Source organism: Lingula anatina, chromosome 2 (assembly GCF_051362555.1).
Source record: "Lingula anatina isolate TDL-2025a chromosome 2, LinAna3.0, whole genome shotgun sequence".
NCBI classification, from domain to species: Eukaryota; Metazoa; Brachiopoda; class Lingulata; order Lingulida; family Lingulidae; genus Lingula; species Lingula anatina.
In genome coordinates, this window is record NC_141768.1 from 6805632 (window position 1) to 6822870 (window position 17239).

Below are 17239 nucleotides of genomic sequence, written 5' to 3' on the forward strand. Positions count from 1 at the left end.
AAAGAACCGGAAAACCCACGGCGTCACGTAAGAAGCGATGAGGATCCAGGTGTTTCAGCTTTTGCCGTAAAACGGCCCTAAAGGTAGCAGTGATCGGCCATTCACTGTTTTGTTGACTGAACACTGCGGAGAGTCAGTGACTTCGTGTTTGCTGCATGGGTCAGTCGAGTCGGCAGCATATCTGCTCACAGAATCATGAACTCAAGATTATTATGAGCTCTCCGTCATCTAATGGTGCCACAGGTGGTGCTAGTCTGTCCCCCACCCCCAGTATGAGGGGGACCAAGCCCTATGATTACCTGCTCAAATTTCTCCTAGTGGGAGATGCAGATGTAGGAAAAGAAGAATTGATGAGCGAAATGGAGGATGGCTCCGTGGAGTCACCTTATTGTGGTAAGAATACAGAAGATTAGGGAAGTGTGGGTGTGTTTTACAGGGTGCAGATTAAGCATTCGCCAGCTAGACTATGACTGCATTCTGCCTGGCAGATCCACTCTCCAGCTATGGTTATTGGGTTATTTCTTGTTATTTGGCATTTTTTGAGGTCTACCCATCCTTGCCCAACTCAGCAAGTAGTAGAAATATAAGAAGATATAAAAAGGATTTAGATTTTAAGTCAAATGTTTCTATGTAATTTGAAATGATAATCATCAGACAGAATCCACAGTCTCGTGACTTGGTAAAAAATTAAGCAAGATTTCACGGGGTCTGGAGGAGAGTGGGATAAGAAACAGTGGCAGACAGAAATAGTTTTCTGGTTGTCTTAGTTACCTTATATTTTAACCCATATAATGTTGATGTCTATTGACCCTGTTTTGGGTGCCACTTCTGTATTGCTCTCCCCATTCCAGCTCTTTCCCAGCAACACACACTTCAGAACAGCTGAGTACCAAATAACAGAGCATGACTTTATTTAATGTGATAACTTATTAGCCGTCAAAACAGAAAATGCGTGACATGTTTTCCTTGATTGACTCTTTTGAATGTAACCTCTAGGTTTAGTTGAAGTTTTCATTCCATCCTTCCTTTCTGTAATTTAGCATGAAGTGTCTGATTAGTCAATTGATTTTATGAAAATCTAATGCTGGTTTTAAGAATAATATTATTTGTCAATGCTTGTATTCACATTATCTTTTAATGTGATATAAGCCATGCTATTATGTCATTATCATTGACTATGTGAATTCAGACTTGCTGCAAAGGAACTCTCTGTGTCATCTTTGTGGTATTTTGTTTCAATCTCTGTATTATTTGGATAACTTTGTATGCTACATGACTGTATGATGGTTTCAGTTTGGAAGTAAAAAAGATTAAATTACCAGACTGTGATAGCCGCCCTCAGAACATACTGCTTCACCTTATTGTTTGATCATCAATTGGAACTTTTAGAAGCCAAATTAATTTGGGTACTTCGGTACTGTGTATTGGGTGGGAGGACAAAAGGATTAGATAGGCTTCTTATGGTGAGAAAGTCATTTAGTGCTAGCAGGCTAAAATAAGTAGTCACAGTATGACTGGTAGTGGGAACTTGTATAATCAGGCCTACCCAACTACCAGACTCGGCACCGAATGATCCTGAATTCACCGGTATATCAGACCACACTACTTGTTTTCAAGGTGTGTGTTAGATTGCATTACACAGTATCATACCCTGAACAAATTTTGAGTGGTGATGCAATGCTTTTTAACCCCGCTGAGAATCGTCACTATCACATTGCGTACAAGGCAAGAGCGGTGTCACGTCTGATACTGTGTAATGCGATCTGACACACACCTTGAAAACGGGTAGTGTGGTCTGATCTACCGGTGAATTCAGGATCATTCGGTGCCGAGTCTGGTAGTTGGGTAGGCCTGATAATGAATTTTTTTATTTTTTCGACTAATGTCTGTTGGTTTGCCCAACATTTATTTGGTTAATTTTTGGCCTATTTGTTGAAGTAGAAATATTATTATGGGTTCAGATTGTCTCTGATGTGTTTTATGTGGAGGCATAATCTTTTTGCCAAATGCTAAGATCTTAAACACTGCCACAGAAAACAAAAACTATTTACCTTTTATAGAGTGGAACAAGATTTCCCCAGGACTTTCGGTTGTTATGAAGGTGTTATAGATTGAGTGGTCATTAGCTGACCATATGGTCACTGAAGAAGTCTTGTAAGGGTTAGCCCCTTGTCCAAGCTGTCTATGGCTGCATATGGAAGGACAAACTATATACAAGATATCTTCACAGCCCATTCCATCGTTAGAAAATGACATAGAAGATAAAGTGCTCTTCTTTATTGCACAAGGATAAGTGAAACTAGCAATTTGTTTTTTATTACTTGTCACATTTTTTCCTTGTTGAAGTACTGTTGGAGACAATGAAATTTGTAAGTCATGATTTTTTTCTCAAGCAGTGTAGTAGCTGGGTGGTGATTATCCCCCCCCCCCCCCCCCCCCCCCCCCCCCCCCCCCCCCTTATGAATATGTGTGTTGAAATTTATCCTTGGACCTTATGTATGTAAGTTGGTGAAATTTTTAAAGAATGCAATGTATATTAATCATAGTTTAAAATTACACTTACAATTACACTTGGTTCTGTGGGTAACAGGGTTATTTTATCGTCCGTCGACAACATGATTCTATGGGGAGAGTAGAGTGAAAAAAAGATTGACTAAGAACATGGTAAATTGGTTGTGTTCTTGATGCTACACTGACTTTCCTACATTTACACACTTAAAAGCATTTTGAAATGGCAAATATGCAGTGGGTTATACTTAGTGGTATATTACCTCTGCTGCTAACCTATGCATGTAATTACCACCTTAGCCAGTGTTATGAATCTTCAAGTAGAAACCATCTGATTGAGTTAAGAAGTGAAATAAACAGTGGAAAGAAAATCAATTTCAATCTTATGTCGGCTGAGTAATGGTCCTCTAGGGAAGTGATCTTCACTCAGCTTACAAATGTGAAGAGACAGGGCTCAGTCTTCTCCGCAACCTTGATAATCCCTCTCCACCAACCACCGCCACTCGGCCTAGGTATTCACACTACACCCTAACTGCGATCTCATTTAACCCAGCTAAAAGATGTATCTGAAGTGTCATGTACCGGCCCAACCTTGCTTTGCTGAGTGATAGATTTAGTCCATGCAGCTGGACGACTGACTCAATATCTTGTGTTCAGAATTCTTGCCATTGCTGGAGAAAAGATGGTGGTTGTATATATATGTATATGGCAGTAATGAATGTGGTGGTGTGTTTGAATATACTAGTAGTTCCTATTTAAAAAATTTTTGGGATTAAACTTATTTGAATTTTGGTATTTTAAAACCAATCATATTTTTAAAAGTGCCATAAAATACTCTTTAGCCAGTTACACATGTAATTTGGAAGGTAGTGACCTTCATCAGCTAAAATATATATATATGTTCTTGATTTGATGCTGAGGGCAAAAAAGAAATAACCACAATTACATCAGAATTTTTTCTTATGTTTTTATTGCATCATTTTAATTCATCACAGAAAAAAATCAAATTGTAGATGTATGCATAAAATATGTTACAAAGAGAGAGTAGTTGAATGATAATAGTAAATCACCCAGTGTGACTAACTCCACCCCATGCAGTGACTGTACTTATGAGTTACTTCTAGTCTGGGTCCAGGTACTAGTACACTCTCTGAGCCCTGTTTCCTGTCTTTAACATCCATCTCAGGTATGAACAACCTCAGCCATGTTGTTTGTGTGAGGGCTGGAATGCTTGTTATTAAACTTGGTTGTTTTGAGAGCTGTGGCTGGAATGCTCTGGGTTAGGAGCATGGTATAAATGATTCAGTCAAACCCAGCAGCATTTTTACAGGCTTGAATTGAAAACTTTATCAAAAGGAAAAATAACTTCTGATAATAAAGCAAATATGCAATTCACAAGTAGGGCATCAAATTTATCATAAAGAGTGCATAGGGCATAAATTGTTCGTTTTATGATAAACCATAATATGATATTTGGTTAATTCAATTATCTTATTTAGCCATTGTATGAGTAGTTTGTCAAAATGGGTTATTTTATGAACATTGGAAGCATGTCATCAGTAATTTAATTGGTGAATAGATAAAAGTATGTTTACCTGAATAAATTTGGTCATTAAACAAACAAAAAAAAAAAAAAAACAACATCTCAACTGACCAGGTGGTTGAATTAATTAAATTACTCTTGTGTTCCTGAATGTTTTAGAAGCTGAAATAATGTGTTCAATAAATAATACATTTTCATCATTCTCTGGTTTTCCTTCCAAGTTCATGTTACTTGTTAAACTGATCAATACTGTGTGTCCCAGTAGTGACAAACAGGGCTTATTTAGAAATAAAGATACATTACCAAGTAAGATTATATCAATTAGTTACTTGGTAATTCCCATGCTAAAGGAAATTAGATAGATGTTTATATAATATTTTTTGTGTAATTGAGTTAAACCCTGTAAAGCATTTTCCAATATTGCCAGTTTTGTGCATTAACACTAGTGAGTGATATAATATATGAAAACCTGTGTTTTTTCAAAAAAATTCATGGGCACTATTTTCTTTCTCCAGGCTACAAGACTACCACCATCCTGCTAGATGGCAAAAGGGTCAAGCTACAGATATGGTAAGCATGCTCAGGCCAGTTCAAATACGTATTCACACCAGGTTTGATTTTAATCTATTGAGGGTGTAGCATTAGATCCCAACTTCCAAAAAACGCTCTCCTTCCAGTCACTTAGCTATTTGATGCAGACTCCCTAGACACTGTAGTCAGTGTAATGTAATCTGATACTTGATACCTGCCCCATCTAGCTCCCCTCTCGTATTGACTTCCATTTGTTATATTATTCGACTCTCAGATAGAACGAAAGTGAATAAGGGGGGATATTGGGAAAACATTGTCAGATACTGCATTATAACCAGACAACATAGATCTCAAATCCTACAGCACAACAAAAACCTCTCTGATCTTTTTATTTTTTGTGGTCCATTTTTTAAGCTAATTATAAATCATTAATTTCTTAATTACTGAAAACAAATTTTATATTAATATTTACCAAAACAACGTTTGTTGGTGGTGCTAGAAAAAAACTATTTCCAAAAGAGGAATTGGACTGATGCAAGGGAGTAGAATTTGTAACAAAAGTGTCAAATTTTGCAAAAATGACAGTGAAGTAGTCACAGAAAGTACAGTTTTGCATGTGCCTAAACAATTTATCAACAGACACCTGTACACCTAGCCATCACCTGTGTTTGCCTGTATTGTCACCATAAGAACAAATGCGAGAACGATGATTTCTAAATGATGGAAGTAATTTAAATTTAATTGGTCTTGGTTTTCTCATTATCAGATTCTGAAGCTTCACAGTGGACAAATTGCTTGTGCTTGCATATTGCTCAAAACAGTAAAGAAAAATAACTAGCATTTTTTCACCAGTTTATTATTTTTAATGAAAAAATCTGCCACAGTGTCTTTTTAAAAATATTTTTGATTTTGCTTTGAGTGCCATTTTCTATAATATCCCTCACTGCTGAATGTTAACATAATACGAAACTAGTACCAGAAGGTCTATTTAATCTTGTCTGAATTGTAATGTTCAAGGCTAAGAAAGAGTGAGAGCTTTGAGAGACCAGACATAATGCAGGCTGTGTTACATAGTAAAGCAGGCTGGTAGCGATAATGAGCCAAGGTGAACAATGATGGTGATCATGTACCTGACATGATGAACAGGACCTCGAATATAGTGATACTGTTCCTCCCCTTTGTTGGCAAGTAAACAGTGAGCATATCATCTCTGGTGTGGAATTTCTTTTGTTATTTGGTAATATTGCAAGTAAAGAGTGGAAAATATTTTGGCTTGGAATTTTTTGTGTTGTTTTGTATTATTTTTGTGAAAACATACCATTTTGGGCTAAGGATTTGTTGTTTGGTTATATTGCACGTACCTTTAAATGTTAGGACTTTCAGGGTGTGATAATAAACCTTGTCTTGTTGCCTGAGACAAATATACGGAATCATTGAACAAGTAAAAACCAACTCTGGTTGCCTCTGTAAGCCCACATTGGCAAGTGATTTATTCAACCTAATATCAACTTTTTCCTCACATTTTAAAAAGAAGTGAAAAATTCTTTGCAAAGAATTTTTTCATGGCAAATCTAGTGCCCCAGAACCTTAAATATCAACCTGGTCTGATTGATAAAGGAGCCCTGTAGTACTTCTGTATATATTGTTTGGGCTTGGCATTATGGATCCTAAGTAAAGATACTTTTAAACTTGAATGTAATATTTTTTAGAAAAATGATGTGTGGTCGACTGAAATTTTATTCCTCACTAGGTTTGTATTAATATGTGGAATCTCCAAACTGTCTTCATAGATCCCAATAAGGCAGTCCCCAGTGGAACATGGTAACACTGGTTACCTTGTGTGTCACTGTATTCAGAGACAGAAATTAAATGAGCAGTGTGTTGTTCTATCTGTTTACAGCATGGCCATTATTTTTTTTAAACTAAACTGTCTATACATAATATAAACATTTCAAGTTTTGCAATTTGGCATAACTTACCTTCTTAAATTTTGGCCTCAAGAATTTGACAAAATAGATCAAAGGGCAAATCAATGCACATTGCAGATAACCAAGGATGTTTTTAAGATAAGGAAAAGAAACTACAATGTACTGTATTATCATTTTATACAGATCAGTCAGTGATACCAGAATATAACAATATGTTGAAGGTCCTTAGATATCAGAGATGGTCATAACTGTAAATTGTAGATAATTCCTCAGGCTTAGTATGACTGTTACAATGACACCATTATTCCATTAGACAGTTTGAGTTTACAAAAAGATCTGCATTGTACATCCTCATTTGCGGTGTCTTTATGAGGTCCTGCAATCAATCATTCATACACTTGAGGATCAATGGTCACATTCAGAACAGCAGACTAACAGATCCACGAATCAAATATGGTCAACCCACTTAAATGCCTGTTGCATAATCCCTGCAGGGAATCTATTCAGTGTCTTTCAAGGGATTATGCGGCAAGCTTTTAAGTGAGTCACCATATTTGATCTGCGGACTAGATAGTCTGCTGTTGTGAATGGGGCCAATGTTGCCCCACTTTGGGACCATGTAAATGTGTTAATGATCACATGAACATTTGAAAATCTATTTTCTTCAGGGACACCTCAGGCCAGGGAAGGTTTTGTACCATATTCCGGTCTTACTCCAGAGGGGCCCAGGTAAGCCTACTTTTATATTAAGCCCAATAAATATCTGGGATGTTATTCAAACCTCGTTTGGCTCATGTTTGGTCTGATTAAATGTGAATGAAATTTGAAATGGCAAAAAGGTTATCAGGCTATCTGACTTGGAAATGAATGGAAACGTTGTTGTCCTCTGTTACCGTCGAGGTTAGATAAAAATTGCTTTGATTATGGATACAATATTCTGGCTGATTATTAAGGAATGTCTGGTATTTTCTGACTTTGAAAAATGGTGTTCAGTTATTTTTGTTGTCAAGATGGGTGGATTCAGAATAGCCAACAAAGTTTCTCAAATTTGTAGATAAGATTTAAAAAAAAATTTTTTAATGCTTGAAGTCATGATTCTGACAAATAATGTTATTTTAATTGTATGTAATATAAAAAATGCATTTCTGTTGTATTCACCTGGAATATTTTAGGTGGATTGGTGGAATAAAATAAAAATGAGATTATTTTCATTTTAGGGTATTTTGCTTGTGTATGACATCACAAATAAATGGTCATTTGATGGTATAGACAGGTGGATCAAGGAAATAGATGATGTAAGTACAAGGGGTTTTTCCTCAATTTTGAGCTGACTATTATAAATCATGCAATAGGTGCAAAGATGGAAATACATTAATGTGCCACTGATAATAGAAATTTCTGATGGTCAGTGCTAGAATATACATTGATTACTATATTGTAAAATCGGTGCATTACTTTTACAGTTTATAGCCCCAAATTGTTTTGTTTTTGATAACATAAACCATGACACTAATTAAAAAACGACAGCTTTAAAAGCTTTGAACACAGCAATTTGTTAATTAAGAAACATGCATTTTTTTTGTTTGTTTTGTTTGTTCATGTTTTGACTACTTATATAATAGTTCATGTATCCACACAGTAGACCTGTACTGAGTCTGTAAGATTACTGAAAGGGAATAAACACTGGGGAACTTTTTTTACTCAATACTGCTGTTACCTGACTCCTTAAACCCAATCATGTTTACTTCCACATTCAATCACTCCCCATGGTGTAGACTGCAATCCTGACAAAAAAGCTGTAGTGCTAGAAGGCATATTTAAGTGCAATACTGAATATGCCTTTTCAATATCTGGAAGCCTCCTGTTTTTTAAGGGGCAGGGATACATTTTGCTCTGACTGGCTATAGCTGAATTAAAGTTATGTGGGTGAATGTCAGTGGTTTCAGTTCACACAGCCTTTTGGAGGTGTTTTGCAAGAAACATGGAGGAAAAGGAAAAGGTTCAATTCTAGCCACCTGGGGATTTGTATATATTAATATATTGCAATTTTGATCCCTTGAATGTTCACTATGTAATTTTATGTTATAGGTGATAAATCATTTTATTTTTCTTGGGCTTGTGTACAAGTGAAATTTAATAAGATGTTGGTTTGGTATTGATTGCAGTCTGGTAAACTGTTCTTGTAATAAAAAATTACTTTTTGAAAAAATTTTTGCTGGGATGATAATGATAAATAGATGAACATCTGTAAATAATGCATGTTGTGTCGAATAAGAACTGATTGATATCCTATTTCAGAGCTCTTTTCAGGCAGTGACCCTATCAGGCAAACAGGTCTGAAAATCTACTTGCCCCACTCCAAAATAAAACGATTAAAAAGTGTGTGTATTTGGGGGGTGGGGGTCTTTCTTCTCAATGTATTGCAAAAACAGCATGGTTTTATTTGAATTAAACACTCGCAAAATTTTGTTTTGCTTTTTAAAAAATATTATGTAACTTTTAACATAAATTGTTCCACTTACAGTGAAAATACACCATTTCAACATTCTCCTCTACTCTCCCAGGTGTATGCTTGTTCTCAGTTGTAGTCTCCACCAGATTTGCCAAAATACTTCTTAGACATAATTAGTCGTTAAAGTTTTTTTATACAAAAAGACCCCTGTGCATTGTCTGTGGGATATCACAGCCTATGCACTGTTGCTACATACAATAAATGCTGTTGTGAAATTTAGGCGAAAAGCTTTATTTAATCTTCCAAAATATAAATAAATAAATAAATAAATAAATAAAATCCAAGTACTAGTAATATTGTATATGTGGCCAAGTGTTCGATTAGTAAGTCACTTGCATTTGCAGGCAAGTATGACTTAGATTCCATACCAGCTTCAGAAATCACTTGCACCATTTAGATATATAGAGCTCTGACTGTTTGTCATCAGAGCTAAATGCTAAAACCTATTTCCTGCTGTGCATTATTAATATCTTAAAGTGGATTAGGAGAGAGATCAAGATATTATGAAGGGAATCAGGGACAAACATTGAAAAAATATAACAAAGCTACACTTATACGCTGATTTTTCACAATTTTATGAATAAACTATATCCTCAGTATTAATAAAATATTTTTATGCCAAATTAATGAATTGGCTTAACTTGAATATTCTGTTTCTTCTTTTATAAACTTTTTTCAGATCTTCACTTATGCAGCAATATAAATTCATTTTGTGCTGTTTCATTTTGCTAAAAGAGGTTATTCTGTATTATCCCCTGAAAATGTGCATTTACTAGTAATTTTCACTTTATATATGTCTGCTCCACATATTGGCAAGCAGATAGGTTCTCTTACATGTACTGCTGGCTCCTTGTGCTGACAGACAGTGGTCCATGTATGGTTCTCAGTCATGAACCACTGGCCACTTGTGCTGACAGAAGTGCCAGCAGATGTAAGGTAGATACTGTAGCACAGACATTTTCTACAAATTCCAGAGCTGCAGAAATCTGAGGGCCTTACATTGCTCTAGTCTAGGGAGGGCAGAAAATATAAGTAGTCACTGGAAGATTAACTGTTTTTATACAGGCTTGGTAATTCATCTCTTCATTATGCTAATGTTGGCTAATGTTTTGTTCGCCTACTTGGTAAATTTCTTGTAAAAATCAGGGTTGTTTTTGTTTATTTCTTGTAGTGATATAGTCTTATGTTTTGTCTATACAATAAATGTTAATTAAAGTCTTTTAATGTTTAGGGCTATGTTTTCCACTAGACTACTAAATAGCAAAGGTTTCTTTTGATGATGTCTTAAGTTTTTTTATTATTCTGTAACTGTAATATGTACTGTACAATTGCTGTGATGGAACTGAAAAGAAATTGCAAACATTCTACCAAGAATTTCATATCTATGCTGCATGATTTGAATTTGGGTTGTATATTAATTGTGTGGATTGTGACAGTACACAATATACTTGTGTTGTACATACACTACAAAGTTGTTGTTGTCAGACTGAAAAGAATTGGCAGCCACTCACAATTCATAGAATTACATATCCTGCATCGGTTGGGTATAATCAGACTAATTGCACAAGTATTGATTAGGAATGAGTCTTTCACTACGGCTTCATTACTGGCAGGTTATTACAATTTGAAGGCCAGAAGATTTATGGCCAGGATGGCTTGGGATAACAGATGGTTGTTCATCTCTTTCTCAGTTTGCTATCTGATGGGTTTCTACAACTCTGGCAAGATGGTTTTTGCTTGATAAGCAAAATTAATTTTAGTAGGGGTACTTATGTGCAAATAGGAAATGGATGATCTCTATGTGTCTATGACTTAAACCTCTTTTAGAATGATTAAATATTCTTATAAAAGCAGTCCTATGTGTTATATGTGTGTGTGTCTGTGTTATATATATATATATATCATTCCTAATCAAGAATATATATATATATATATATATATATATATATATATATATATATATATATATATATATATATATATATATATATATATATATATATAAAATCACCAACTTTATTTCTTCCTACAGCCTTCCTATTTCTTAGCAAAATAAGAAATTTCATTTGGTGTTTTTCCCCTCTGCTTGCGACTCTCTGGATATACTAACCCATTTATTGGTTTAATTTCCCATTTACAGCAAAGCCAGGAAATTGGATGAAACAAATGCTCCTGAAATTGGCTTTCTTGTTTTGTTCATTTGTTTTTGTGTTATTCTTTAGGCAGTTGCCACTAAAAAGTGACTTTAATCTTTGATTTGATGTACTGCTATTAATCAGCACTTGTAACAAAAAAAAGAGTGTATTTGTGCAGAGGGGGAGGGGGGGGGCAAAGTTGAGGTTCTGATGTGTATTGGGTAAAAATATATATGATTTAAAAATTGTTTTGATAGGTGGCAAACACTGCAGATTTAAAATTAATATTGAGTTGTTATGTTTGTCTTCATATTGTGGAATATGTGTTGAAGAATTGTACAGGAAATTAAAGGGAATCACTAATGGTGAATATAGTAATTCATGACTCTTTTTTTCCAGCCACACCCACACTTTCCAAAACTTGCTGCACTGAACAAAATTTTAGAGCTAGTCTTCTAGTCAGTTATTATCAGTTAATTCTTTTCTTTTCCAGCATGCACCAGGAGTCCCAAAAATTCTTGTTGGCAATCGTCTCCACTTGGCCTACAAACGTCAAGTGAGTGAAAATGAAGCTGAGGCATATGCAGTAAAGAATGGGATGGCATTCTTTGAAGTCAGCCCCCTGTGTGACTTCAACATCATTGAGTCATTTGCTGAGCTATCCAGGGTGGCCTTAAGAAGGAATGGCATGAGCAGGTGCTGGGGGCCTAATAAAGGTAGCAATATAATATTTATGATGTTTTTTTATGAATTTTTTTCAGACAATTGTATCCAGTTATTTATTATTCATTTATATATTAACAACAGCTTTTTAATTTATTTATTATCATTGGTACCCCTTTTTTCCATTTTTCCCCCAAATATGCAGTTTCAGAGGAGTTTTCATTTGTTGTATATATTACAATAATTTTAGTCCATTAGTCATATGACGTGAAATTTGCATCTTTACATTGCATACATATGCAGGAATTGTTTTTTTCAAACTTCCAAAAACTTTAATTTTCTTTTGACTTAACAGAAGAAAAACAGATGCAAATTCGTGTAGATCTGTTTATAATTTCACAATGTGCTTAATTGAAAAAATGGAACACTCAATATGCCTGCTCATTTTTTCTAGTGCTAAGTCTTCAAGAGATGTGCTGTAAGACCATAGTGTCAAACACAACTGTATATGGGATAGAGCAACTCCCACTTCCAACCTCCATCAAGTCCCATCTCAAGTCTTATCTCCAAGCCAACAAGTCACGGAGTAGAATGCAGAGTTTCACCCATAGGGACAAACATAAGAAACCCAAAATACTGAACCCCTCGGACTCACCGCCAGCAAATTGCAGAAAGAGCTGTGTTATCAGCTAGCATACTGTTTTATATGGTCAGAATATTTTCTGTGCTGTCAGTGACAGAAATTATACCAAGTTTGCCAGAGTTATATTTTGGAAACAAAATTTACATGGGCCAAAAATTCTTTGAACAGCTGATGATACTTTCATAATTCATTTTTTTATTTGTCTTCATGGAGCATATTTTTATGTGTAAGCATATCAATTCAGTTATCAGTATAATTTGTTTGATTTTTTAAACAATAGTTTTATTTACTTGATGATTTGTAGTTTACATCTCTAGCTGACAGCACAGAACAATAATGACCTTGCAATAGATATGAATGAGCTTGTTTAGTGGTGAAAATGGCTGGTAAAATGGTCCCAAAGTCATGTAAATTATGATACATGAACCAAGAAGGAGGCACCAGACTCCATATTAATAAATGAAGTGAGAATGTTTAAAGTCCAGGGAAAACTGACCATATTTGCTACATTTAACCCATGGTGCTATGCTGACTTACCATATATATGGGGTTCCCTGTACAGTATTGTTAGATGTTTTATACAGCTACAAAAATGGCAATTCTCAATAATGTTGTGGAATATTATGCACACCTTGATTTGACCTTGATCTTGACCTTGATTCTGTTTAAAGTGGCCACTAGATCTATCAATATGGGAGAATTGTGGCCACTTATTGGGAAGAAAAATGCTAGCTGCAATGTTTTAGTCGATGGCAAGTTTACATGTAATAATTTATTTATGTGAGTTGTATTCAGTTACAATGGGTATCCCCAGTTCTGTCACTTTTTATCCATCCCATACATTTCTTTTGGGGGATGCAAAAAAATACAGCAAAATTGATGGAATTATTAAAATATACTTCAAATTATATATGAAAAAGCTGTAAACATGTTGCTGTATTCATCCATATAATATTCATTGCCATTAGCATTGATGTCCATTCATTAGAGTTGATGTTGATATTGTATTAATTGTTCTTACCCGTCCTACGCCATATATCTATAGCAACTTTGATGAATCTCACAGAATAGTGGTTAACCAGGTGGAGGTCTGACACAGATTGTGTTTGGTGAGCCTGAGAATTGTGTCAGATATGACAGTTAACGTTATGGCTGTGATTACTCGCCTTGCTATAAGGCCGTAGGCAGCATCCATTTGAATCTGCACCCAGACAGTTCCCATCATTGTTACAACACCAGCCAGAAACTTGGAGCAGATTCTGGTCTTTTTAGTCATGTGTTGTGAGAGATATACGGTATGATGAAATGTTTAGATACGTAAATTGTTTTTAAGAAAACGTGCTGTAAATGTCATGGATAGTATATAAATATTCATTAAAATTTTGTATTTCTACGATTTTTTGGTGGAAAAATTATTTAATGTGATTTTCATTATTATGAGAAGTAGGTCGATTATTGCATGGCAGAATATTGTTACTGTGTTTTGATGCATCAAAATTGTGGTTTTAGGACTACCATTAATTTAAACTATTTAGTACATTACTTGACATCGTTTTCGACTGTTAATGTAGGGTGTATCTAGTTGTTTCTTTATCGGTTTTTTATAACACAGATCGAAATCGTGGGAAATGGGAGAACGCAAATTAAATTAAATAAAATACAGGAGCACTGGATTTGCCTTTAAGAACAACGTTGTGACTTTACATCACTTAATTGACAAGCAAACTCCTTTTTAAAGATATCAAGAAAGAGATGAGCGATATTCCAATCAGGCTTTCGTCGGAATCAAATATGTACACGAAACCCAACTTTTTATGATAACAATTGTTTAAGAAATTACGTTTCTGTGCAAATTATTCTGGCTATTGTACTTTTGCAATTGCTTCTGTTAAGGGGAGGAAAGGGCAATTTGTATATAAGTTCAGTATTTGTAAATATTTCATAGTAATGTAAATGTTATTAAAAGTTCTGTACAAATATATCTTTTATACGTGGGACGTCGACGGTAGAGATGATATAAACAGTGGGCAGGTGACAATTCAACTAATAACAGTAACTACTTCCGTAGGTTCCAATCTCTGGGTGCTTTAAGATAGAGCTTGGATAAAATCGGCTGCATTATAAATTCATTTTAATTTAAAAATTATAAGTGGAAACTTGTTGTTGATGAAATGTTTGCCAACAAAAACAGAAACTAAGCACGTCTTGTTCTTACCAGTATTGTTACCTATATTGCAATATTGTTTATTGAAACCTTGCCAATTTTCGTTGAAATTGTCATGATATCTGACAGCTCCTACTTGTTGGCCCACGTTTAGCTGTTTAAAAAATAAAAAAAAATTAAATCAATACATTTTTGTTGTATGTCGTATGTACATTGTGTATTCGACGAATTTTCTATTTAGTCTCAAAAGTGTCGTGTAATACCTTTCATCTACTTTGTTCTTTGCGTTTTATCAAAACACTGAAAGCTTTCCCCGCTTAAGCCTAGATTACATTTACACGGGTGTCGTGCGATGAAATTATCCGTACGATTTTTTTTTAGTCGTAAGGAGCTACAAGCTACGCCTAGTCTGTCTACATTACATGGTCTTAAATCCGTGCGACTTCGCGCGGCCACCGTCTACCTCCGCTCAGACGCCGTACGAAAAGGGTATTACGGGCAGTAGGGCCTATTCGTGCACCGTACGGGCATTGCATTTTAAATGTTATCTAGGCTTAAAGCTTATTAGATATATTTAACGTGCATTTGCAAGTTCAAAACGACTTGCATGCAGCATGATTGATGTCGGCATACGTTGCGTATTGTACATATGCCCTTCTTGTGTTTACCTGTATACGGCAAAGCTCTAGTTGCTTGGTAGGTCACACCAATGCATTGACTACGCAAGCACACAGAAGGTCGATAAACAAATCAGTCGTATGTATTGACATATGGGTCGATTATTCATACCTGGTTAAGGAGAAATATGGCCGCCGTGTCATAACATAACCACTGCGATGTCATTGCCTTTGGGGAATTTCTCAAGAGATAGGTTTAATTACGTGAGACAAGAGATGATACAGGCAGCATAACCGCACGCGTTCGAGGTGGATGATCATTACAAAAACATAAGATGTATTGACAGTTGATGGTGTATATATTTGTCTATATAACGGAGACCACCGGCCGTCTCAAGAATGGGCTCCTCGAAAAGTGAAAGCTCCGACGAAGACGAGAAGTCTGATAAAAAGTCCAAGAAAAAGAAAAGGTCTGGTGCCAAAGAATACCTAAGCCTGAAATCTGGGAAGGGCGAAGACAGCCCCGAGAAGAAGGTTGAAGAAAAGAGTGCCAACAAGAAAAAAACAAAAACGAAGAAGAAAATCGGTGCTAATGTACATGTAGCTGGACTAAAAGGCTACAAACTAAAATCTCTAAAACCTCTCAAAAGACTTGAAGTCGAAGCGACGACGTCCGATATCCTTTGTTCTCTCGTGATCTCCCTACTCATGCTGGGGTTAGGAGTGACAATAGTATGTGTCGGATACTACGTAACTCACACGTTTGATCTCTACGCAGTCTTAGGTCCTCTAATAACATGTTTGTCAGCTATTTCACTATTCATTACAATAATAATCGTCGTAAAAGGAATATCGGGGGCGCTGAGGAGGAAACTAGTCGGTCCATCCCCACCGGCTTCACAAGCTGACTATAATATATTCAATACGCATATTCCCCACGAAGGAGACCCTCCTAGATATGGCGAGAAGTACCCAACCCAGTTCTACCCGGTGCAAGCGTGTATTTTGCCTGATAGCACACAGCTCTACGGGACACCAGTGGACGAGGTTGACGGCACTGTTGAACCACCGCTGATAACTTATGTGGCTGGTCACACCAGTGACGGAGCGGCAATATTTACCGTCCCTTTACCGCAGGGAAAGACGACTAGCTAGCAGGAAGGAATCAAAATGAGCATGCCTCACAAGGCAAAATCGATATTGCATTGTCTATTTTATCTTTTGCTTGGATACAAAAATACAAAATTGACATGGCTCATGTCGATTGGGCCTCCATTTTTTTTAATTACTGATGTTTTAAGGGATTATTTTTAAAGTTTCGTAATAGGTGCTGCGTATATGTTTGTTTTCCTTTTTATTAAATCATTTCTCATGCCATACACTATGCTTTGATATGAAAAATATTTTATGCAAAATTATTTTGCTGGAAGGGTAATGGGTTTGACTAAACTTAAGATCTAACAAAGTTATTGGATCCTAAACGTCGATAGTGATACTGTGATATTCAATTTTAAAAACTTCGAGGATGTCTTAGACCATGTTTTCATTTCTTTTTTTACCAAACTTTTACTTATAATATTATTCGGAAATGCATGGTGTCCAGGAATAAGTTGATATGTTTTCGGACTTGTTCCAAGGTATTAGTGAATATGTCCCGCCTGTGTGTCGTAATTTGGGTGGAATACCTTTACTCTCGGTTGCAGACTAGGGCCTAACGACCCTTAGGGTACAGATAATTCAAATAATCTACGCAGATTTTAGTGCTACACTGTATCAGGGCTTTTCTTTAACTCTGTCTCTTGAGTGCATAGAAGTTAAGTAAAGAAAAAACAATGGGCTGCAGTGAATAGAAAAATGTCAAAAGTGAAGAAGCTGTGAAAAAGATGAAATATAGTTAAGTCCAAGATGGTTAATCCACAAATGAAAGTACGTTGAGTAGATAGGCGAGCCCTGACATTCTGTCGTTTGCGTATGTAGAAACACAGAGTACACTTA

General features: G+C 35.8%; 1 protein-coding gene across 1 annotated transcript; it reads left to right on the top strand.

Moving 5' to 3' along the window:
* Positions 1-155: 155 nt before the first annotated feature.
* Positions 156-14816, top strand: LOC106171766 (ras-related protein Rab-40B). The gene is made up of 6 exons (XM_013552233.2): positions 156-393; positions 4567-4621; positions 7179-7239; positions 7728-7805; positions 11651-11873; positions 12275-14816. The coding sequence occupies exons 1-6, from the start codon at positions 156-158 to the stop codon at positions 12511-12513; spliced, it is 894 nt and encodes a 297-aa protein (XP_013407687.1). The 3' UTR covers positions 12514-14816.
* Positions 14817-17239: the final 2423 nt, after the last annotated feature.

Bases quoted from the DNA above. Each gene is read 5' to 3' on its own strand.
- LOC106171766 (XM_013552233.2), top strand. From the start codon at position 156: ATGGGTCAGTCGAGTCGGCAGCATATCTGCTCACAGAATCATGAACTC. The intron at 394-4,566 runs GTAAGAATACAG...TTCTTTCTCCAG, and splicing joins CGTGGAGTCACCTTATTGTG to GCTACAAGACTACCACCATC. The intron at 11,874-12,274 runs GTAGCAATATAA...CATTTTTTCTAG, and splicing joins GTGCTGGGGGCCTAATAAAG to TGCTAAGTCTTCAAGAGATG.